The sequence below is a fragment of the Tupaia chinensis genome, unplaced genomic scaffold (genome assembly GCF_000334495.1).
Source record: "Tupaia chinensis unplaced genomic scaffold, TupChi_1.0 Scaffold145870_1, whole genome shotgun sequence".
Classification (NCBI taxonomy): domain Eukaryota; kingdom Metazoa; phylum Chordata; class Mammalia; order Scandentia; family Tupaiidae; genus Tupaia; species Tupaia belangeri.
Window position 1 is genome coordinate 2,797,513 of NW_006205727.1, and position 25,903 is coordinate 2,823,415.

Consider the following 25,903-nt stretch of genomic DNA (forward strand, 5'->3'; position numbering starts at 1 on the left):
CCACACCACAATTCCTTCTCCTCCATTTTCTTCTCGGCATCTTGGGCACACACACACACACATCTGGTGTGAGTTTAAGCCACTGGGTCCAGGACTCGAACCACGGTTGACTACATGGGAGTCCAGCGACATAGCCATTATGCCAACTGCTGGTTCCTTTTTCCCATTTTTAAATTGGGTTAGTCATTTTTTTCTTTCAGGTAAGCTGCTTGAGTTGCCTGTATATTCTGGTTATCAGTCCTTTAACTGAGTAGTAGTTCACAAAAATATTATCCCATTCTGAGGGCTGTCAATTAACACTAATTACTGTGTCCTTTGCTGTGCAGAAACTTCTTAATCTGATGTAATCCCACTTGTCTATTTTTGGGATTATTGTCTGTGCTTTGGTGTTCTTACTTAAGAAGTCTTTGCCTACACCAGTGTCCCTCAGAGGTTTCCCAGTGTTTTTCACCAGTAGTTTTATAGCTTGAAGTCTTTGGTTTGGATCTTTGATCCACTTTGAGTTGATTTTTTGTTAATGGTGAGAGGTAGGAGCTCAGATTCATTTTTCTGCAGGTGGATATCCAGTTTCTCCAACCATTAGCTAAAGAGGTTTTCCTTTTCCCAGTGGGTTGACTGATACCTTCATCAAAAACCAGTTGGCTATATGTTTTGGGGATTATTTCTGGGGTCTCTATTCTGTTCCATCGGTCCATGTATCTGTTTTTGTGCCAATATTATGTTGTTTTGATTATCACAGCTTTGTAATATATTTTGGGGTCAGGAAGTGAGACGCCGCCTACTCCACTGTTCTTGTGCAGGTTTGCTTTGGCAATACAGGATCTTTTATGATTCCAGAAAATTCTATAATTGTCTTTTCTATATCTATGAAGAATGTCTCTTGTAATTTTATAGGGATTGCATTAAATATGCAGATTAATTTGGGTAGAATTGCCATTTTTATTATATTAATTCTCCCAATCCAGAAACAAGGGATGTCCTTCCACTTTTTGGTGTCATTTCCATTTATTTGTTAAGATTTTCATAGATTTTCTTGTAGAGGTCTTTAACTTCCTTGTTTAGATTTATTCCTAGGTATCTTACACTTTTTGTAGCTATAGTAAATGAGATTTCTTTATTTAGTTCTGCTTCTGTCTGCTTGTGATTTTTATACAGAAATGCTACAGATTTTTGCAAGTTGATTTTTTATCCTGCCACTTTACTGTATTCATTTGTTACTTCCAGAAGTTTATTCATGGATACCTTTGGATCTTCTATGTACACAATCATGTCATCTGCAAATAGAGATAATTTCACCTTTTCTTTGCCTATTTGAATGCATTTTATTTTATTCTGTGTCTGATCACACTGGCTAGGACTTCCAGCACTATATTGAAAAGGAGTAGAGAAAGTGTCTTATACCAGTTTTTAGTGGAAAAGCTTTCAGTGTTTCCCCACTCAGTATAACATTAGCTATAGGCTTTGCATAGACAGCTTTTATTATGCTGAGAAATGATCCTTCTGTGCTGATTTTGCTGAGAGTCTTAATCATGAAGGGATATTGTATTTTGTCAAATGCTTTTCCTGCATTGATTGAAATGATCATATGGTTTTTATCTTTCTGTTAATATAGTGTATTAAGTTTTTGGCTTTGCATATGTTGAACCACCCTTGTATCTCTGGAATAAAGCCTACTTCGTCATGATAAATAATCTTTTTATATGCTGTTGGATACGATTTACTAGTATCTTTTTGAGAATTTTTGCACCTATATTCATTAGAGATATTGGTCACAGTTTCCTTTCTTGTCATATCCTTATCTGTTTTGGGAATGAGGGTGATGGACATTTTCCCCCTTCAAATATCTACCATTTGGATCCGTTCTATCCATTGTCTTTCTATTTTATTCTGTCTCCATTTCCCTTTTATTCCTCTTTTCACCAATTTCCTTGATTTTTAAAATTCCTTAAATGAATACAAAAATATTTATTTGCTAAAGGGATTAAAAATGTAAATAAAAATAAATAAATAAATAAATAAATAAATAAATAATTTACACTCAAAAAAGAAAAAAGAAATAATTTGAGAAGAATGGAGGTCACCTCTTCTTTAAAAGTTTGTAGAATTCATAAGAGAAGTCATCAGTACTTGGAGTTTTCTTTGTTGGGAAGTTATTTATTACTGATTCAAATTAATTCCTTGTTATGGGTCTATTCAAGCTTTCTGTGTCCTCCTGAATCAATCCTGGTAGAATATATATGTCCAGGAATTTGTCCATCTCATCCAGGTTTTCTTGTTTTTTGGCATACACATATTCATAGTATCCTCTAATGATGTTTTGTGTTTCTATTATGTCTGTTTTAATATTGCCTGCTTCACTGTAAATTTGATTTAACTGGCTCCGTTCTCTCTTCTTAATTTATCTAGCTAATGGTGTGTCAATCTTGTTTAACTTTTCAAAGAACAAGATTTGCTTTCATTTGTTTTCTGTATAGTTTGTTTATTTTCTATTATACTCATTTCTGCTCAAATCTTTATTATTTCTTCTCTTCTGGCATTTTTTTAAATTTTTGTTGTTGTTTTTCCAGTTCCCTGAGGCATGATGTTAGGCAGTCCATTTGCCACCTTTTCGTCTTTTTCTTATGCACACTAATTACTATGAATTTCCTTCGTATAACTGCTTTTGCAGTGTCCCATAGATTATGAAAATTCATGCGCTAATTATCATTTATTTCCATGAATCTTTTTATTTCAGTCTTCATCTCTTTGGTACTTGTGAGGTCATTCAGGAGTAGGTTATTTAGTTTCCATGTATCTGTGTATTTTTTGAGGGTTATTCCTGAAATTGATATCAAGTTTAATTCCATCATGGTCAGAGAAGATGTTGGATATAGTTTCTTTTTTTTTTTTTTTTCCTTTGGGGAGGTTTTTGCTTAAGGGCGCGTGTGCTTGCCTGAGAGACAGAAAGCAAACAGGTCAGGAGAGACAGAAAGACAGAGAGTCAGAAAGTGAGAAATCACCTCCAGAGGGGATGGCCAAGCCACAATCCTTTCTCCTCCATTCTCCTCTCGGGATCTTGGGCACACACACACACACATGCCTGGCATGTGTTTCAGCCACCGGGTCCGGGACTCGAACCACAGTCGACTACGTGGGAGTCCAGTGACATAGCCATACACTAACTGTTGGTCCTGCTGGATATAGTTTCTATGTCTTCGAATCTGTAAAGGCTTGTTTTGTGCCCTATCAGGTGGTCAATCTTTGAGAAAGATTGCAGGTGTGAGAAAAATGTGTAGTTTGTGGGTTTGGGGAGCAAAGTTCTATAGATGTCTATCAAGTCCATCTGATTTATGTTATCATTTAGGTCCTGAATCTCTTTGCTTATTTTTTGTGTTATTGATAGTCTTGAGGTCTCTAACAATTAGCGTGTTGCAGTTTATCTCTCATTTTACATCTAGCAGTCTTTCCTTCCATATTTGGGTGCTCCTAAATTGGGTGTATAGATATTAGTAAGCACTATATCTTCTCGATGAATTAGCCCTTTTACTATTATATAATGCCTTTCTTTGTCTCTTCTTACAGTTTTTGCCTTAAAGCCTATTTTGTCTGAAATCAGTATCGCAACTCCTGCTCTTTTATGGTTTCCATTTGCATGGAATACCTTTTTCCAGCCCTTCGCTTTTAGTCTATGTATGTCTTTATCCATAAGGTAGGTTTCTTGTAGGCAACATATGGAGAGTTTCTGGATTTTTATCCATTCAGCCTGTCTGTGTCTCTTGATTGGAGAATTTAAATCATTAACATTCAATGTTATTATTGATATTTCCAGACTTGTATCTACTGTTAAGCTGGCTATTTTCTTGGTTGCTTTTTATTCTCTTTTTTTCTGTCTGTCTGTCTTTAGTTTTCTTGGTATAGCACTCCCTTTAAAATTTCTTGAGGAGCTGGTCTGAAGTTGGCAAATTCTTTCAGGTTTTGTTTATCTGAGAATGTTTTTATCTTTTCTTCCCATATGAAGGACAATCTTACTGGGTATAGTAATTTTGGTTGTTTTTCATTTAACACTTTGAATATAGTTCCCCATTCTTCCCTTGCTTGCACTGTTTCTGACAAGAGGTGTGGTGTTAGCCTGATGGGATAGCCTTTGCAAGTAACTTGACATTTTTCTCTTTCTGATTATAGTATCTTTTCTTTGTCTTTGGTTTTGGCCAATCTGTCTATGTTTTTCCATGGAGATGATTCTATTTGAGGTCATTTGTATTTCTTGGGGCTGGATGTCTGAATCTTTCTCTAGGTTTAGAAAGTTTTCTTCCAGGATTTCATGGAATAGATTTTCAATGCCCTTAGTTTCTTCACCTTCCAGGATACCAATTATTCAGATGTTTAGACATTAATGGAATTTAGTAATTTTTATATATTATCCTCATATTTTTTGGCTATTTTTTTCAATCTTTTTGGTGTTTTTTTCTAGGTCAGAGGTTTTGTCTTCTACATCTGAAACTCAGTCTTCTGCATGATCTAATCTGCTTTTAATACTTTCAAGGAGGGGTTTGATTTCCTGTATTATAGCCTTCATCTCTGACAGCCCATTTGATTCTTTTTTATAGTGTCTATTTCTTCTTTCGAATCATGGAAGGACTTCCCATCTCCTGTAGCCTGTTGTCTCTTTTCTCTTGCGTCTACTGGTGTTCACTGTTTCTTTTCTCTTACAACTTGTTAAGTTTTGCCACTATGAATATTCTGAATTGTTTATCTGACATTTCCACGAGTTCCATTGTGCTGTCTGTGGATGATGAGAAATTGCTATTTTCCCCTGGAGAAGAAATATTTTCTTAGTTTTTCATATTTTTTTGTGCCTCTGCAGTGGTTTCTGGTCATATGATGGATTATATGTTTCTTCCTAATTTCTTAAGAGTAAATTTTGAGTGTTTCAAGGTTTGCAGAAGGATGTGATCCATGATCTCTTTATAACCCTATCTCCCTGATGCTCACGCTGTAACCTGCACTTTTCGTTTCTGGGACTGGGTGTTCTAGATGCCTCCCAGATTCTAGAGAACAGATGTACCTAGGGCTGAGCTGCAGAGTTTTAAACGAAAAAGAAATTGTAGGTCATGTGGAATGCAATGCACACAATGCAGTCTCTGGCCTCGGTCCACACACTTGTTTCTGCCATGCAGGAGCTGGGAAGGATGGTGGGGCAGAAGTTGGAAACAAGAGGGACTCGCACCTGGAGTGAACAATTAGAGTGCACAAATTCCAAGGCTCTCCGCACACTCACTTCTGCCACACAGAAGTTGGGAAGAATTGACAATATGATTTTTAAAAGGATGATGCCGACTTCAAGAGGCCAGTAAAATGACTAAAAGCCTCTCTAATTCTGGTAATTAAGAAAATGAAAATTAAAAATAACAAGTAGTATTGCTAATGAAGTTGCCTACATTTTAAAAAGTGATAAGTGGTGCAAAACAAACTATTTGTTAATAAGAGTGAATATTTGATATAATTTGGTATCTAATCTGATACAATATTAAATCTGGAAAGGAAGTTTTAATCTCTCATGATTAAAAATAAAAATGAATCACACTCTTAGTTCCCTATATTACAAAAACATCAGTGCATAAAGATATTCATAGTGAAAATTCACTTGGCATGCTATAATGATACAGAGTGATTAATGTAAATATGTTTAAAAAATTAATTAATGTTTAAAAAGTAACTTAAACTCAAGCATGACTAAATGAATTATGATATACTCATGCAATGGTCTGGTATGAGATACAAAAAAGCAAGAAGTATATGTGCATGCACTGACATGGAGGGATATATCCCTTAACATTTGCACGGGAAAAAATTTAAAGCAAAATGCAAAACAATACACATTGTTAGCAACATTGTCTATTTAGCCAAAATTAGGGACAATACACATATCCATGATTAGAATGGATAAGTGGGGTATAGCATGTAATGGTACAATATAATAGCAATAAACTATTGCTGATAGCAACATGAAAAATCGCACAATTATCTCACTATAGGAGTAATAAAAGGAACCACTTCATAGGATTTTTGTAAGCATTAAGTAATATCAAATATCAAATGTAAATATGAGAATGTTTGTGTTACTATTTGTGCACACACAATAGATAAACAAATTTATTTTGATTTAATATTTTTTAAAGAAATTTTTGCTATATGGCACATGTGCTCTCTGGAGAGACAGAGCGAGATAGTGAGAGAGAAAGCGAGAAATCATCCCCCAGGATAATGGCCATGACACAATCCCTTCTCCTTCATTCTCCTGGGATTTTGGGTACCCATGCACACATGCCCAGCATGAGTTTCAACCTCCAGATCCAGAACTCGAACTATGGTTGGCCATGTGGGAGTCCAGCGCCTTATCCACTCTGCCATCTGCTGGCCCCAAAATTTATTTTTAAAATAATATTATGAGGGTTCAATGAATTCAAACAAGAGCCATTTATAAATGACAGTAGAAATTGATGAGTTGGATTTGAGTCTATACTATATGATTTTTTCTTTTATTTGAATTAACCATAAAAAAGTTATATATTAATCATGTAATTAAATGATTACATGCAAATAAGGAAATAATAAACTACTTCTGAGATGTTTCATTTAATTCAATAAAATAAGTATTTATTTCTGAGGCACCTACATTTTTAAAACAATATAACTTCATGACACTATACGCCTATGGACAAAAGCCAGAAAATACTGGGTTGTCAGAGAAGTCATGATATATTTTTCTGTTTCCTATGCAAAAATGCATCATGACTTTTCTGACAACCCAATAGCATATAAATAGGAAAATAGCGGTTTTCTTGGAGTATAGAGAGTATGGTATTGCCCCATCATTTTTTTTTTAAATATATGACTGCTGCATTCTCTTTTCAAGAGTTTCTTTTTAGGAACACAATACGTATTACCAGAACTTTTCTCACTTTCTTAGAGCATTTTGAGATCGAACCTAGCTACTTTCTAACTTCTTAATGGTTACTTCAGCTTTTCACTGAATCAGAGCCTCCCCAATATCCTGAACCTGCATATTTTTTTTCCTCTATGAGGCTTCTTACCCATAACAATGAGATGCATTCAGGTCGTAATGAGTCCCCACATGGTTCTCACTCAGGCCCAAAAGTTCCAAGTTTCAGATAGTTTCATCACTAAACTTTGGTCAGTATTTGGTCCAGGCTGTCCTTACCAGAGTTGGAGATTAGCTCAAGGCTCTAAATAGATGCACAACTTTGAGAATGCTTATCTAGCTTTCTTACTGGACAATATATCTAGTCTTCCAGGTGACGGCCCCTGAATTAGTATATAGTCTTATGTCATCTACCTTTCACCTGCTTCCACTGAGTATGAAGTTCCTAGGGTGAAAAAATGTATCTTAATCAGTAGGTTATTTTGAAGTATATAAATGAAGTAGTCTATACTCCTAAAAGGGCAGAATGCCTCATTCATAATTACACAAAAGATCAATGTAGAAAAAAGGTGTATACCTGTTGCCAATGTGAAATTACTTAACTCTACTTGACATAAACCAAATGTGAAAAATAATGAAGCCCAGTAAGAAATATTCATGAACCACTTGTTCATGCTTTGATTTTGGATTGAAATGAAGAGAAAGACAGGGAAATTGGTTCTTGCTTTTCTAAGGAATTATTTAGTCTGCTTCTCTAAATATAGAGCAAACCGTTTATGATATAAATTCCACGTCTTTAGCATTTCTCTTCATTTGGAAACAATTATTCAGACCAATGATAAAAGCCTAGACCTTTCATCAAATGACCCGTTTCCAAACAGCAATTGCAACATATATTTCCACCCACTAAAAAATGATGCAAAGCATTTCAAAGACACATTGGAGTCCAGCACCATGCTTAGTACAAAATATATATATATCTCACAAACTAATGGATTTCACTGAATTACTTCAGAAGTCAGGAGCAGTAGACATCTTCCAGCCCCTTAGTACCTGTGATTCCTTTAGTCCCAAATTGATGGCAAGTTTCTTTCGGTCTGTTTTGCTAATATATTTCTGCTTCTGAAACATTTTCTCCAGAGCCTTTCTCTGGTCCTCAGAAAAGACAGCTCTTCTTAAAATGCCTCTCCGAGCTTTGGAATTAGAGTCTTGTGTCAGAAGAGGAAGTACACTCTCTTCTCCTAGAGGCGAGGGAAGAGATTCAAAAAACCAGTTAGCTATGGAGAGAAGTAAGTCTGACTTTTCCAAGACAGTATAGAATCTTTCTGCTTTTTACCATGGTTAAATGATCTCACCTCGGGACTCTCCACACTTAGAGCAGTGATTCTGTTCATATTATAATTTATGATTTACATATAATCATTATATATCTTTATAGGGTACAGTATAGTTTTTACAAGTATGTATATGTTGTGTAATAAACAAATCTGAAGATATAAACGTATTTACCAACTTCAACATTTAACATTACAGAGTAGTAATTCTTCATCTCTTTTTAATATGGATGCCTTTATTTGTTTTTACTTTTGTTTTTTTAGGCTTTTGTCCTAGGGCATGTAAGCTCACAGGAGAGAGGCAGAGTGAGACAGAGTGAGAAATCATTCTCCAAGGGGAATGTCCACGCTATAGTCCTTCTCCTCCATTCTCCTCTTGGGATTTTGGGCAAGCATATACACACATCCAGGTGTGATTTTCAAGCCACCAGGTCCGGGACTTGAATCACCATCAGCCCTGTGGGATTCCAGTACCTTAACTACCATGCCACTTACTGGCTCCTGGTTATGGACTCCTCTGAAAATCTTAGAAATGTTCTTTGCTGGGACCAGCAGTTAGCATAATGGCTATGTCGCTGAACTCCCATGTAGTCGACCATGGTTCAAGTCCTGGACCCAGTGCTTAAACTCACGCCAGGCGCGCGTGTGTGCATGCGCAAGATCCTGAGAGGAGAATGGAGGAGAAGGGATTGCGGCGTGGCCATCCCCCCTTGGGGGTGATTTCTCGCTTTCTGTCTCTCTGTCTCTGTCTGTCTCTCTGGCGAGCGCACGTGCCCTGTAACAAAAACCTCTCAAAAAAAAAAAAATGTTCTTTGCTCTCCATTCAGAGGGGTACATAATCTTATCCTCCTAATTTGGGATGCACAGTAGAAAGTTCATGGCCCTACACGTTTCAAAGTCCCAGTGCAGAACAAGTCAGAAAAGGTTTAAACATTTTGTTTTCTCTAATTCTTCATTTGTTTATTCATTCATTCATTTTTTTCACACATTTTTAATACTAACCATATTTCAGGCACTCTACTCAATCAATGTTCCACACTGAGAAATATAACACATATAACTTTTTATCCTTACTACATGTAAAATTTAATGAGAGAGCATTTACCGAACTAGCATTCCAAGTGTAATGAATTATTCCTAGAAAGAGTACTTTGGGAGCAAAAACAAGGGGTCCTACATAAATCTGAGATGTCACAGAAAGCTTGTAAAAATCAGAGATATTTAATCTGAGAACTGAAAAGAGTTGGAGGCCTCTAAATCACTTCCCCCAATTCATTGATCTTCAAATCCTTGAAGTTAGAAACATTTACTATTTTTTCTCTTTTTTTTGTGGCTGGCACAATACTGGTTCCCACCCTTTGAGAGTTTACATTCATTTATTCATTCACTCACTCATTCTGCTTCTCAAGTGTGGCAGAAAGAATAATGGCCCTCCAAAGATGTCCATGTTCTAATCCCCAGAATCTGTTACATTACATGACAAGAGAAATTAAGGCTGCAAATAGAATTAAGGCTGTCAATCAACTGACCTTGAGATAAGGAGCAAATCTTAGATTATCCAGGTGGGCCCAATGTAATCACAATAATCTTTAATTAGTGGAAGTGGTAGCAAAATAAGAGCTCTTAAAGAGAGATTTGAATATGCTACACTTCTTGCTTTGAAAATGGAAAAAGAAAAGTGGCCACAAGCCAAGGAATGCTGGCAGCTTTGAAAGTTGGAAAAGGCAATGAAATTGATTCTTCTCTGATCTGATTTTTGCCCAGTGAGATTCATTGCGGGGTTCTGATCTCCGTAAGTGTAAGATAGTAAGTGTGTGTTGTTTTAAGACACTAAGTTTATGGTGATTTGTAACAGCATCAATAAAAATCAAATACACTGGGTATCCATCTCTCTGGTGTAACTGCTGAGAAACCAGACAGATAACACATGTTCCCTGCCTTAAAAAGTTCACCTTCCCATGGAAAGACTGACACATGAACTCTCACTCCACTGCATAAGAACCAAGCAGAGAGGCTCCAGTGTACCATAGTAGCTGCTTTACATTTTGGCACTTAAATCATTATCTGAGGAGCTGGCAGGTGGCATGGTGGTTAAGGGCACTGGACTCCCACATGGCCGACAATGGTTTGAGTCTTGGATCTGAAGGCTTGCTTTCTCACATTCTTTCTCTCTCTCTCTGTATCTCTGTCTCTCTCTTTCTGACCCCCTCTGGTCTAAATAAAATAAATAAAGTTAAATAAAAATAATTCTTTAAAAAAATTATTCAGTAAATAAATGTCTTAAGCACTAGAATAGAAAAATGTGCAAAGTGCTTTGCCATCACAAAGGAAATGATGAGTGTGGAAAAAAAGAGTCAGATTGAGTCAAGTCTTAAAGCAACAAAGAACCAAGGCCAATCCAGGCACAATGACTAACATGTCTGAAAGCACTGAGACACAGAGGAAGAAAGTCATCTAAGGAAACATAAGTCATCTGCAAACTGGGAAAGGCATGAAGCAGGGGGTGCAAGCTGGTAATCATATCCAGGTGGCTTTGTTTAGTCTCAGGTTGTGGCTTAAGAATTATGGTTTGGTTGTCCAAGTTTAATAATTGAGAGGTAACGTGTGAAGTCCAGGTTGCTGACATTTTTTTAAAGTAACCCAGCTCAGCTCACCTTCCCACAAAGCAAATACTTAGTAGGGAAGGAGCACGGGCCCCTAGCTGGCCACAGCTTCATTTAGCTTGACTTTTTACCTGCCATGCTCTTGAAGACATTTGGGCCTCTGGCACAGAGTGGAATTGAGCCAAATCATAGAGAACTGCAAGGGTTTGAAACATTATTCAGTTGGTAGTGAAGAGCAATAGAAGATATTTCAGCAAGGAACGACATGATGATAATACACATATTCTGCACTGTTACACTTACTCTGTGTCAAGCCACTGAAGTTCATAATGTCATTTAAGCCTCATAACAAATATGTGCCATAAATGCCACCACTATTCTCCATATTTCACAGAAATCAGGTGAAGTTTAGGAAGGTTAAGTAACATTATCCAAGGCCACATAGCTAGAATTTCAAACCTAGGAAAATTGATTCAAAAACAAATGTTCTAAACTATACATAATACTGACATGATCTGATTTGTATTTTAGAAGGAACATGAACATAAATCTTTCGATTCTACTTCTGTAACAGATTGCTTCCTTTCCTATTTGTCTAAAAGATTACAAACATCTCTGGCTAGTTTCTCAGCCCTGGGTTATATTTCTTTCCAGTTTATCTCCATACCACACACACACACACACACACACACACACACACACACACAAACACAAAACCTACTGATCTCTCTACCTCTCTTCTTTCTTTCCAGCTCTATAGCTCTGCATTTTAAAAACATTATAGCCCTGGGATGTATTCAAGCCTGATTCTTCACTAAGATTTACTTTCTAATTTCCCTTCTTTTCATCCTCACATGGGATCTTGGTTATTTCTCCACCTATAACATCAATTCTTTTCGCCTGTTTCATGCCAAGATCATATTTTGAAGTCAGGTTTTGACAGCTAGATTCACTATTCTTTATCAGATATTTAAGCAGTTTTATAAAATACTGGTCAATTACAAAAATATTCAGAATGTCTCAATACATTCACATCATTTTAAAAATGCTTTTCTTCTCTGAACATCCCTTGGTATGGAGGTCTTGGAATTGACCCTTATGCATTATTTCAGAGTATAGGTTCTTCTGCTGAAATCACATTGCTCCAGAAAGCTCCAGGAAAAGAACTTTGGAGAACACAAGAACTGGCCTTGGGTCTTAGCACTTACCATGAGTGGCTTGTAGCAGGTTATTCCATCTCATTCAGCTGATCTTATAAGACTGCTCTGAGGACTTGATGAAGTAGCATATGAAAATTTCAGTGCTTAGCTCACATTAGGGATCCCATAAATCTGTTACTCCCCCTCTATTGAATTTCATTTGATCATTGTAAGACTCATGTGCTACATATACCCTAACTACAGATGAAGAAGTATTCAGAACACTTAAGGTTCAAAGCTACATAAAGGACATAGAGATCAGTTGGCACCAAGACCTTCTTAATTCTAATTATTGGTCCTTCCCTCTGCCACACGTTGCTTTATCAATCACATGTGACTGGTTGAAAATAGGAAGAAAAAGAGCCAGACAGTGGCACAATGATAATGTAATGCTCTATAAGACTGTCCCGTGTGGGAAGGTTCTGGGTTTGTGTTCAGAGAACTCCCTGAACATGTCAGGTGTACACATGCCCATGATCTGGGGCAGGCTGAAATTGTGAATAGATTGCAGAGTGAAACCCTGTTGAGGTGCCTATTTCTCTCTCTCTCTTTCTCTCTCAGGGAAGAAAGAAAAATAATTAAATTTTAAAAATAGTAAGAAAGAAACAATTATAAACACAACTAGGGCTCCTGTCTCTGACTACAATCTTCTGCAGCCTATCCTGGTTTAGTGTACGACTCTGGACTATATAGCATCTCCTACTTAGCCTGATAAATGAGTCCTCAATTTTCAGCATGCCCTTCTTGTTTGAGACTTTGATTCCATCATTTTTAATTTATAAATGTATATGACTTTTTACCTGCCATGCTCTTGAAGACATTTGGGCCTCTGGCACAGAGTGGAATTGAGCCAAATCATAGAGAACTGCAAGGGTTTGAAATATTCAGTTGGTAGTGAAGGGCAATAGAAGATACTTCAGCAAGGAACGACATGATGATAATACACATATTCTGCACTGTTACACTTACTCTGTGTCAAGCCACTGAAGTTCATAATGTCATTTAAGTCTCACAACAAATATGTGCCATAAAAATCTACACTTACATCTATTATTATAGTCTATTTATATCCATTATTATACTCATAAGTATTAAAAATTAGAAAGATAGAGATAGTAAGGATAGGGGTAATATGGGTAGATCATAGAGGGAGGGAGGGAGGGGAACGGGAAAAAAATAAAAAAAAATACATATAATTGACACAAAATGAAAAGTTATTGTTAATGATAATGTATATGGTAATGTCTTTGTCTTGATTGACATGCACCATATTCATGCTGAAAAAGTGATGTTGTACATTGCAAAGATATATTGTGATTAAATATCAATTAAAATAATAAAAAAGTTAAAAATTAAATAAATAAAAATTAGGAAGAAAATACTAAATATTGGCAGTAAAGAAATATATAAGTGAATTGTCTACTTTAAAATTTTTTAAATGAACAATTAAAAGTGAAGACTGTGAAGATCAGGCAGCAGCAAGGAAAGTAAGTTAATATTTTTTAAAAGCATGATCATAAAGTATATCCTATATTTACAACTAAGTACATATGCAGAAAAAAGATCGAAAAAGCAAAAATAAACACTAAGAGAGACTGTAGTAGAATTATGGAAAAATAACTCACTGTCTACATTTTCTCTATTGGTTCTATTCAATTTGGTTCTATTTTCTGAGGAAAAACAACCATAGGTGCAACTCTGTGTCATTGTTGTTGTTTTAGGTTTTTATCATAGGATGCATGCACTCACTGGAGAGAGAGAGAGAGAAGGTGAGAAATCAACCCCTCCCCCATGGAAGATGGCCATGCCTTAATCCCTTCTCCTCCATTCTCCTCTTGGAATCTTTTTTTTTTTTTTTAAGGTTTTTGCACTTGTGAGAGAGAGAAAGAGAAAGAGAGAGAAGTAATCCACCAGGGGGATGGTCACACCACAATCCCTTCTCCTCCATTCTCCTTCTGGGATTCTGGGCACAAACTCACACATGCCTGGGATGATTTTTCAAGCCACTGAGTCTGGAACTTGAGCCACAGGCCACCAAGCCACCTGCTGGTCCCAGCTACAACCTTTTAAAGAATAACCTGGCAGAGTTATTGAGTTTCTGCTGAGTACCAACCAAAGATGAATCCAATCCATCCTTAAGATGATCACAGTTGATAAGGAGAAGCCCAAGAATGTTCAGACAGCCATGATACAATCAGACAAGTACCTACTGACCATAGCCAAAGAGGTATTAAGATCCTCAAGGTGTGCCAGGGTCTATCAATTTGGGCAGATCACTATTATTTTATATTCCAACTTCCATATATATTTGGGACCTAACATATGCTGATGCATGTGCCAACTGCATCATCAGGTCATTTAATCTGTACAACAATCCCTAGAGTTAAGTATTAACATCCCATTTCCATAGGAAAAAACAAAAAAAAAAGGATGCTTTGGAAAGTTAAATTGTACAATTGAGGTCACATGTCAAAGCAGAGTTAGGCAAATCAGTACTCTTTAACATACAAACACTTGTCAAAGTTATGAGCAGGCAGGGAAAAAGGTAGGGAAGCTGGAGAGAGACATTAAAATACCAGAAAGAACCAGGAAAAGTTCTCCAAAAGTATGATTCCTTGGATCCTGAGATGCTCCAACTGCTGGCCTCCAAAGAAACCCTGTGTAATGGGCCTAGTGAAGGCAATATAATTGGAGCTGTGCTATGTGTGCATATTATAGGGAGGAGGGTGGGGAGAGACAGAGAAAAGCAACATTGGATAATACCATGGAAGCCATTGCCTCTCCCTGTTGCCCCAACCTCCAGAAAACATGTCTTAACTTTGAATACAGGCACTACTATTTATAGAGGCCAGTGAGGCCTACAGAATAAACAGAGATCCTATACAATCACTTTCTAACAGGAGTCCAAGAGCAAGTAATGAAAGTTCTACCCTGTCTTTCTATCATTGCACCCAACAGAATCCTAGTCCATAAACAGAGCACCAGCAATCTGTGTGATGTTTAGACTCACCTGGACTCATGCGAATCTGGATTACTGATCCCACCCTGGTAGGTTCCTTTGTGCCCTTTCACCTTATTGCTTCAAGAAGCCTAAAGCTACCAGTGCTGCCCTTAACCCTAACCCTGTGGTAGCTTCTGGCCCCTGCTGTGCTACCAGCCTTGTTCTTTATTTTCTATTCTGTTCCAGCTTCTATTCCCATTCTGGACTGTCCTGGAAACACAACAGGCCAAGGAGTGCTACATGAAGGCCAATCCTTAAAAGTCATGTGTTTAATATTTGCTGAGTTTACACAGCCTTTTCCATATTAAAAACTAATTCATAACCCTATATCTTTCCAATGTTGTAGGGAAGGTGACAGCGTAAGTTTATAAAACACCACTGAAACTAGACCTCTCAGGCTTTTACTAAAAAAAATTACATGACTATTTCAAATTACATGACTATACTAACTCAAGTTAGATGCTACCAACGGCCCATTCAGAAACAGAATTTTCTCATCCTTTTATATAGATTTAACCACTCTTCAGAGCTGAAAGAGACAAAAGATCATTTGTTCATCCCAAGAATCTCCAATTAGCCAGCTAAGATGCCAACAGCCTCCATTTACTATTTCTTTAAATGTAAGTCATTCCAAACACTGAATCTGTGTCTCTCTTTGGGGGTCAGATTTCTACAACTGTGGTACAGTGCTTGTGTATGGGCTCCTCGTTTTCCACAGCAGCATTCCTAACGGCAGCAACTTCCTGCCTCCTAGCTTTCAGAGATTATTCAATTTCTCTTCCATAAAGAGCTTCCTTACCCATATTTTCAAGTGTTTATATTTGTGTCTTTTGTAATTTCTATGGATCTGAAAGATACATTATTTTCCTAACCTGTCCTATTTAAATTAAAAGTCTGTCCTCCAATCTCTATATAATCTAATATTTGGAGTCACTACATGATAATCTTTATCACACAGTTTGATTTGTTAGAAATTTTTTCCATATATTAAACCTAAATTTAATTTACCCTAAATTCTACTGATTTGTGCTAAGTTTATCCTTTGAGTCTGTATTATGTATATGATATATAATTTAAAGAAGATGAGAGGTCTTTCAAAAGTTCACAGAAAATGCTCAAGAGGTGTTTAAAGGTAAGAATTTGTTATGAAAAAAATCTACATATGAATTTTGTTTTTTTGTCACCAAAATACATCCATCCTTTATTTTTTCATGAACTTTTGAAGTCCCCTTGTATTCCATGTTATGTTCAGGCAAAAGCTACAGACTAGGCAGTGATATGCTCTCCATATCACTAAGTAGGTCTTCCCGCCCCATCATCCACCCCCCACTATGGCTTATGAACATTTGGGGAGAATGGGAGCTCCATCCCAGGGACATTTCTCACTTTGCTGTCCCTCTAACTATTGAATAGAGCCATCAACTTTGAAAATCAATTGTCTATGAGTCTCTGGTTCCTTTAAACATTCTTCTTGGTTGACCGAATGTCACTAACTATGAAACACTCCTCCCTTCACTTTTGAGAAGTCAATACCTACATTCAACTGACTGCACAGACTCAATTATGTTTTAGACAATATAATTGGGCTTCTCCCTCTCTAAGAAAAATAAAATACATCCATCTGAAGGCCTTACAGCGTTAAACTTAGATCTCTATTTAAAAAAAAAAAAAAAAAAGCATGCTGCCTTTTTGGATTTCCATAGGTCTTGGTCATTTTCCTTAGCACACTCACCACTCAAGTTGTGAACAAGAACAATGCAGCCAGGTCAAGAGGAAAGAATACTCACCAGAGCAATACCTATCTTTGATGATGAAACTCATAGACCAACCTATATTTGAAACAATAAAAATAATGTCCCTTTCCTGCAGCAAAAATCAACAAAACCCTAAATTCACACTCGGAGAGTATATTATACTATATATCATAACAAATTGTCACAAGAAAGAAAAGAAAGTAAAATGATTTCTCAAAATGTGGAATATAAATTCACCTAACAAGAAAAAGGCAGAGTAGTTCATCCCACAAGAATATTTTTCCTGCCCAGATTTTATATAATACTGATCCAAATTTAACTTTTGTCTTTAAGGCATAAAGTTCTCAAAATGTCAAATTCAAGTTGGGTAGTTAAAGACAAAATGAAATAATTGTCTGATAAATCAATTAGCTAGTCTACATAACTAATATTCTAATACTGTTTTGAGTTTCCCAAAAACAATCATTATCTGCTTTCCATTTCATTTTAGTGGAGAAATGTGTTTTTTTAAAAAGAACTTTAAGGATACAATATCAAAGATTTTCCATATGCTACTTTGAGGGAGGGAAAACTTTTACCACTGCCTTTTAATTTTTCCCCAACATAAGGGCTGTGCCTTAAATCCCCTGTTAAGTTATTTACTATATGTGAGAAGGGCACTGGATGAATAATTGTTTCCAACTGCAGCGAAGAATCAATCTTAAATCTAAGAAATTAAAAAGAAAGGCTAAATTAATATTAAACAAATGACTCATGTTAAGAGTCAAAATGATACTTCACTTGCATTATTGCCCATTTTGCTCTGATCCCACTCTTTTAGAAAGAATGAAGTCATTATTGTGAAACAATAATTAGGCCACTGATTTCATCAGTTATTAAATTTTTAGTGTTAACTTTAATTTTGGCTGCCCAAGCTAAAACTTAATGCAAGTTTATTTGGACATTCATTTTCCTTCTTCTTATACAATGGAAAATAATTTAAAAGCATGGGTATAAAAATTGTTCTTATTATTAAAAAAGAAAATCTAGTAAATGCCTTTGAAAGGATTACTATGTAGATATAAACCTTATTAACTATTTCTTAGTATCATGATTATTTATGTAAAATTCTTTATTGACAGCATAATTCCACCATTTCATTATTTGCTCACAATAAGAATGAACCTTATAAACTCAAAAATAAGAAATTTGTTTTAAATATATAATAGTAATATGAGACACCACAGTTTATTAAAAATACTTGTGGCATCTGTAAACTGTTTTAAAATGTCAAGAAATGGAGACAAACCAAGTGCAGTCTTTTTTATTCTTTGTCTGAGCTATGCTGATTTTCAGCTTGTATGTTTATTGAAAAAATTAAAAAGATAAACAGAGTGCTTTATAAACCTCCATGGATAAACACCAGAATTTATAAAAGTTATGCAAGTAGGAAGGACTGAGCAACCAATGGAGGAAAATGAGATCTGCTCAGATAAACTTTTCTGAGAAGATGACTTGTCTAGGAAATATCTTCAACATTACTTTTAGGTGCCCTATTTATTAAACTAGCCTATGCATTAATGTACATTGATGGCTTAGAGATTCTTAAAGCACCACTATAAAATGAACACGTACGCACACAGTCACACATACACGAACGTTCGCTGACAACACGGAATTTCTTTTGTCCACTTTTACTTACCTGAATGCACTGCCAGAAATTTTCTAAAGTAAAAGACAGGTATTATATCAAGGTGAAATAACTAAAACTCAGTATGCGACCTCTTGAAATGTCCACTCCCAGAATCTGACATCAAAGATTTAATTGCTCAGAGATGCCACTATAGCATGGCATAAGATATGTGGGTTTTAAGTCTGCTCTAGAAGTCTCTCCCTGATCCTCTAATATGTGGTGATAAATGTCTCCTTAATTTGCACAACAGTTTTCAATTGCCCTCTTAGGAGACCACCTTGAAGGAGCGAGAAAAAGGTTTAGTCATGGTTTCTATTTTTCTATTTGAATTCAATACATTCTAGTTAAATGGACAATTAATAGGTCATTTCCAAAATAGTAATGTATCAGTCCTGGTTAATAAACAATTGCCACAGTTGATAATGGGCCCTATGTATTCAGCAAGTCCCTGTATACACTTAGCTCATCTACTAAATCCCTTTTCAGGTGGACAGGGTTATATGGGAAGATGAGCTAGAATGAGTCTATAAAAGTCAGTTTCATTCACTGCTTTATTTTTCAGTCAAGTGCTTTAAATGGTGTCCAGAAATCCACTCGGAATGTGAGACAGGAGAAAAGACCAACACACAGAGCCTTGCTTTATGACTATACAAAAGGGCAACTGACCCTTGCCCAAGCCTTTTCCATGTGAAATGGTTCCTAAAGTTCATCTGCAGAGTGAAAAATTGTGGTGAGGTCGCGTGTGGATGAGTCAAGTGAAAGTGACGATTGGTCACGGGTCTGTTACCCATTGTGGCCACATCCCAGCCATGTAAAGTGCTCTGTGGGAAAGTATCAGCCCCCTAAAGAGATATTCAGAGGCTTGCAGCTCATTAAACTGCCAGCATTTGCTGCCTCACTTGTCAGGAATCATTCTGGGGAGCAACAGCTCTCCTGAAACATTCATAAAGCACATGCGCAGAGGCAGCAGGAAGCTGAATTCAACTGTGAGTGAGTTCTGTACGTTAGCCTGACTCAACTCTCATTGCACTTTTCACCTAACAAACCTGTTAACCTGAAAAAATGTTTTCTCTTGGGCAGCTGAAATAAATGCACGCCTTCACTGGACTTCTTTATCACAAACTCAGATTCTTGCCTATAGACTCTTGTCTGACCCAGAAATCTCAAGACCGAGGTATACTTACTTTTAATTAGACCTTTTATCTTTGTGTTTGGAAATACGTGTGTGTGCACACAACGAGGTTTCGAAAATCTATCATTCTCACTCCACCCTAAAATACTATTAATATTATGCTTTTATGTTTGGAGGAGAGTATCCTTGAAAATTTTCCTATGGCTTTTGGTTGGTTTCCTTCAAAATAAAAAAGGTATTTACCTCCTGATGGCAACAGATTTTTGTGATTTTGTATAGCTTACAGTCACATTTTAGACTGATTGGAAATTTTACACAGTACATCTTCACTTTATACCCCTTTTTCTCTTTAAAAAGTTTCGTTACACATTTCAGAAAGAGCCAAACTGATCCCTCTGAGATCTTTTATATCAAATGGAAAAAAGCCACTTTCCTTGGTGTGTCAGCCCTGGGTTTCAATGCCATTAGAAACCACTCACAATTGCTCAGTGTGCTGGGGTTTGATAAATCTCTGGAAACCTTCTGAATAGGATCGCTGTGATTTTTAGTGAGGAATTAGCTCCTTGCCATTGCATTACCAATTAGTTTTCCAGAGCACATTAAATCCTGCTGCTTTGGTTTACAGAATAACTGAGGCATTGCTGATGAAGCATAAAAACTTACTTGGAAAAGCAGTGGGGGATGCAGGGCGCCGACAGGACCCACCGCAGCATGCCGAGTAGAATGGTGGGGCGCTCAGAAAGAAAGGTTTGGAAGGCGCTGCAGAGAAAGCATTGATCTAATTGATTAGCCATTTCTTTTAGACAATATTCAAAACTTAAGTTTCCTAAAAGTCACTGAGAAAACACTTCGTTTTCTGAGCCTTTCCTTAGCTGTGGCTTGTACCAATATTAAAGTAGCCTCCATCTGTCAAAGAGTTTGCCAAATCATTTAATCAACTATTTAGACAATGTAGAAAGACTAAAATGATCAAACATTAAGCATACTAGCTCATTTTCTATATGGTCATTATTGTAAATAATAAGTATCCCATATTACTTTATTTTAAAATTCATTAGAGCAACACTATTTGAGAGAATTATCTAGGATGACGGAAATGTCCATAGCTGCACTTTCCAGTACGGTTCCTACTGGCCCATACAGGTACTAAGCACTTGAAATGTGGCTAGTATGACCGGGTAACTGGATTTGTAACGTAAATTAATTTAAATTTAAATAAACTAATGTGACTAGGGATTATATTAAAGAGCTCAGCACTACTTAATTTATTTACCAAAAAAAAAAATTTTTTTTAATGTTTCATGCTATAGGTTTTAGAGAGATTATGTAATGTTACTGTTTATTTTCAGAAGGTTCACTAAAATATATAGTTTGTTGAATTCCAAAGTTGGTAATAGTTAATTTACTGAATAATACCATAACCCAAAGTGGTGTTTCTGATCACATTTACATGTTAAGCTAAAAATATTTGTATTTATAGTAGGTACAGTGACTTGACACATGATTCTGTTCCGTTCATTTGATGCTATTCAGAAAAAAATCAAGAAATATTCATGCACTAAGTACGCTTACTCTCATAGCAAAGGTGTAAACAAAAGACTCATTTTGGTGTCCAAACAGATTCTTTTTGAAGTTTCATTGTTTTCAAGTTTCATTGTTTCATAAGTAGTTGTAATAGTTGGACTGTAAAACCACCATGGAGTGATAAATCATTTCACTAGGATTTAATATTTTAAGGATTTAATATTTTAAGAAAGACTTTAAATTTCGCTCCTCAGTAGATTAAAAAAAAATTATGAAATAGTCGTGAAGCATAAACTATGAATGATAACTCTCCTTTATTGAGCACTTACTATATGCCAGGCTTTAAATACCTTAAATATATCATGTATTTTACTGCAATGGGCTGAATACAACATAAATGTGGGTGAAGATTTCCTGAAAGAAGTGGGCACTTGTTTTTATCTCATTGCATTCAGTGAATGCCTAGCATAGTCAATACATTTTTAGTAATCAAGTGAATGATTTTTAAGACTAAGAAATATGAAACTTCCTTGATCTTCTTAGGGAAGATCAAGAATTAATCCCTTCCCTGCTCCTTGGCACATACCATAAAATACAGTATTTTTCATGACAGATGACTTTGAACCTAAAACATGACTTAAAAATATTTTTATTTTCTTTCTTTAAATATTTTTATTTTTCTTCCTTTATAGTCAACCAGCAACTCATTTCCCTTTCTTATATAGTGATTGCTGTTTTGATATGATGGCATTCCTTTTTAAGAACACAACTCCTATGCAATTTCAGACCGATATTTTAATCAATTAATAAGCATACATTTATTTCTAAAAATTTCTTTGATGGACATATCAAAATAAGTGTGTGTCTCGATAATTTTATAATTCTTCAGAGTCCTAAATGCTTTAAAATTACAAATTAATTATAAATGCAATTTTTTCCAATAATACAATGGAAAGTTTTCAATATTAATTTTTTTAATCCTTAACATATGGACTTTCAAAGAATAATGTGGTTATTTTAATGCTCTTTAAAAATATGGCAATTAAGGGAACCAGAAGTTAGTGTAATGGCTATGTCACTGGACTCCCATGTAGTCAACCGCGGTTCGCATCCCAGACCCAGTGGCTTAAAACTCACGCCGGCGCATGTGTGTACGTGCCCAAGATCCCGAGAGGAGAATGGAGGAGAAGGAATTGCGGCGTGACCATACCCCCTGGGGTGTGATTTCTCGCTTTCTGTCTCTACTTCTCTCTCTGTCTGTCTGGCGATCGCATGCGCCCTATAGCAAAAACTGCTCAAAAAAAAAAAATACATATATATATATATATGGCAATTAAGCAAAGATATTTAAAGAAGATCCATTTTGGTGCTCAAAAACTTTTTTTAAGTTTCATTATCATAAGTTGTTTTAGTACTGACTATAAAACTATCACATAAGTGGTAAATCATTTCATCTAAATTTTACATCTTAAAATATAAGTCAGTGTGGGAACCAGCAGTTAGCGTAATGGCTATGTCGCTGGACTCCCACGTAGTCGACCACAGTTCGCGTCCTGGACCTGGTGGCTTAAAACTCACACCGGGTGCGTGTGCGTGCGTGCCCAAGATCCCGAGAGGAGAATGGAGGAGAAGGGATTGTGGCGTAACCATCCCCCCCGGGGGGTGATTTCTCACTTTCTGTCTCTCTGTCTCTCTCTGTCTGTCTGGCGAGTGAACACACCCTATAGCGAAAACCTCTCCAAAAAAAATATAAGTCAGTGTGAGGTCAGCAGGTGGCATGGTGATTAAGGGCACTGGACTCCCAGATGGCTGATGGTGGTTCAAGTCCCAGACATGATGGCTTGCTTATTCACTTGCTTTCTCTACCTCCCCTCCCCCATCATTCTGTCCCTCTCTGGTCAAATTAAAAATAAATAAATCATTGTTAAAAATAAAATAATTCTTTAAAAAATATATATATTAGTCTATGGTATTATTTAGGCAGATTTATGTTTACAGTATTACTATGCTTCTATGAAAAATAGAAATATATTTCAAAGTATAAAAGTTGCTTCATGTTAAGGTATTTCTGCACCAAATAAACACTATAACTAAATAACTAAATAATTAAGTCATAGTTACTGTACTCTGGCTTTTTCTTTTCTTTTTTTTTAATTTTTTTGATATAGAGGAAAAATAAAGACTTAAGTGATATGGTATTTACATACAGAAAAAATAAACATTTACCATATTAGATAAAAATAACAAGTTATTTATTTTTGCTCAGTATATAAAATAAGATCACATACAAATGATACCATTAAAATCATTATGCAGGTATACATATTTTCCTATTCTAGCCAAAATTGTTCACAGTCTAACTTTTAACTCCTAAAATGAAAAAATATAAAAATAAACAAATAAATAGTTTAAAAAATAGCTTGAGACAAGTGATCAATTAAATTCTTTCATGATAAAGGTGGTTTGGGGAGATATCTGATCTTGTTAAGTTTAATAATATACGAAAACTGTCATCAAAATGACAGTATCAAAATCTGTAATTACAAAAAAAAATCAAAATCTACAGTAACAATTTTAGTTCTGGCTAAAGAACTGACATTTCAACTTCTTGATATGACCAGGCTTGAAGTTCTATTGTCAGAATTTCTCCTCCACTTTAAATCACTCTTTGACACTCATATTTACACAGGAGATTAGTCAGTTCCTTATTGCTATACATAAATACAATGTATTTAGGTTGGTTTATGCGGAAATTGCTGTGAAATTTCAATTAAGTGCTTTTTTTTTTTTTAACAGGCACATGTGATTGCGGGAGTGGTGAATGGTTGAATGGCCTTATGAAACAGGCATTTAAAACAATGCATCACATTTAAAATATGTGTGTTACATAGTCAATATTTGTAAACTTTTTAAAAGCCATAAGCAATAGAGGAAACTCAACCTGGGTGAAAACTAATGACAAGCTGACAGATGTGTTAAAGCTTAGTTCCAGATCCTTAAGAACTGTTTGAGGATCTTCTAAAAAAGGTAAATACGAGCTCATTTCATCCTGCATAATATGCATTTCCAATTCCAACAATGCAATCTAGATACCACTGCTTTATCATGTATAACGTTGAGAATGATTCCCTACAGGGTTACTAGACAATATTTATAGTGATAATATTTAAGGAGTGCTTACTACATAACTGGCTACAAATTTAGTATGGGCTAGCTCATTCATTCATTTGTATTCACCCTCAAATGGGCATGCATCTGGAGTGACAGCTTTCAGCAAATTCAAAGAAGAACGAGAGAAAAAAATAAAGATTTTAGAATAACAGTTATTAGCCACAAGAGATAGAGATTTTATGCACAGAGACTCAGTAAGAGCTGGAGCCTGAAAATGCACAAATCTCCCAAAATTTCCATGAGAGAAAAAAAATGACCTTTTCAACACGCGAGTCAGATTATATAACATGATGCTATGTTCTATGAGTACAGCATTTCAAGATATTTCAAATTTTATATCTCACCAACAAATTTAATGTCCAGTTTCTGTGGAAAACTGTTTGCAAGTGACAAATAAAATGACTTAAAGTGTTTGGCACTAAACTAGGAATGCCTAAATACAAATAACTAAAATCACATATTCATAGAAAACTTCATAAATTTCCATACTTCTTAATCAGATGTCCTGGGTTAGCTAAAGACATAGAATCAAAATATCTTTTAATTATTTTTAATATTGAGTTAAGATGGAAATCTATGGCCAATTTAATTATCTTATTTTTTTTCTAATTAAGCAGACAGTTCCGTGACATAAGTTTCTTGAAGCCAAGGATGAGTTTATAATCCTAGCTACAGAGAAATTAATTTGAAAAAATACTGTTTTGTAGGAAACAATAGTTTTAATTGTTTTTTGTTATTTTATTTATATGCTTATTATTGATGGAAAAGAATAATGGGAATCTAAATGGCGTGAAACCAATTCTTTTTACTATCAATACAAACCATGGTACCAACTGACTTAGGCTGACATTTCAAAAAGAGATCACTAAAGACTACTAATAAAACCTTCAAATAAATTTTAGAAGCCCACTGCAATACTTTGCAGATTTTAAAAAGAATGAGGAAAAACTAGAGAAGATTCCAAGATATCTTATAAAGAGGGACCAAAAAGTAAAAAATAAAAATCGTCTAGGAAACAATAATAGAGAATTAAATAATTACAAAATGATGGTATAAAGAGCTCTTTCAAATGCCAGATAATTGGTCATTAGAAAGAAAGAAATCTAAACTTCTGACTTGAAAATAATACATGAAATAATACATGATTAATTAGACTACCTGTGATAGGGTGAACCCAAAATAAGACTCAAAAGAATGGCAAATGTCTGTCTTGAATAATTAGACCTAAGAATGTCAATTAGTGGAACCAGCAGATGGTGTAATGGCTATGTCATTGGACTCCCATGTAGTCGACCGTAGTTCAAGTCCCAGACCCAGTGGCTTAAACTCACGCTGGGCATATGTGTGTGCATGCCCAAGATCCCAAGAGGAGAATGGAGGAGAAGGGATTGCGGCATGACCATCCCCCCTGGGGAGTGATTTCTTGCTTTCTGTCTCTCTGTCTCTCTCTGTCTTTCTGATGAGCGCACACGCCCTATAGTGAAAACCTCTCCAAAAAAAAAAAATGTCAATTATCTAATGATGTTTGATTTTGTTATCACATAGTCAATCTGGAAACAGATCATTTATGAAATCCAATTGCAAACCTTGT

General features: G+C 35.7%; 1 protein-coding gene across 1 annotated transcript in view; it reads right to left on the reverse strand.

Moving 5' to 3' along the window:
- The window catches only part of DBX2 (developing brain homeobox 2), a 47,722-nt gene that overhangs the window by 11,152 nt on the left and 10,667 nt on the right, over nt 1-25,903 (reverse strand). The window contains exons 2-3 of the mRNA XM_027768325.1: nt 20,281-20,376; nt 7,976-8,163 (exon numbers count right to left, since the gene is read on the reverse strand). Of these exons, the coding sequence (XP_027624126.1) occupies nt 7,976-8,163; nt 20,281-20,376 (284 nt within the window). The remainder of the gene's footprint in view (nt 1-7,975; nt 8,164-20,280; nt 20,377-25,903) is intronic.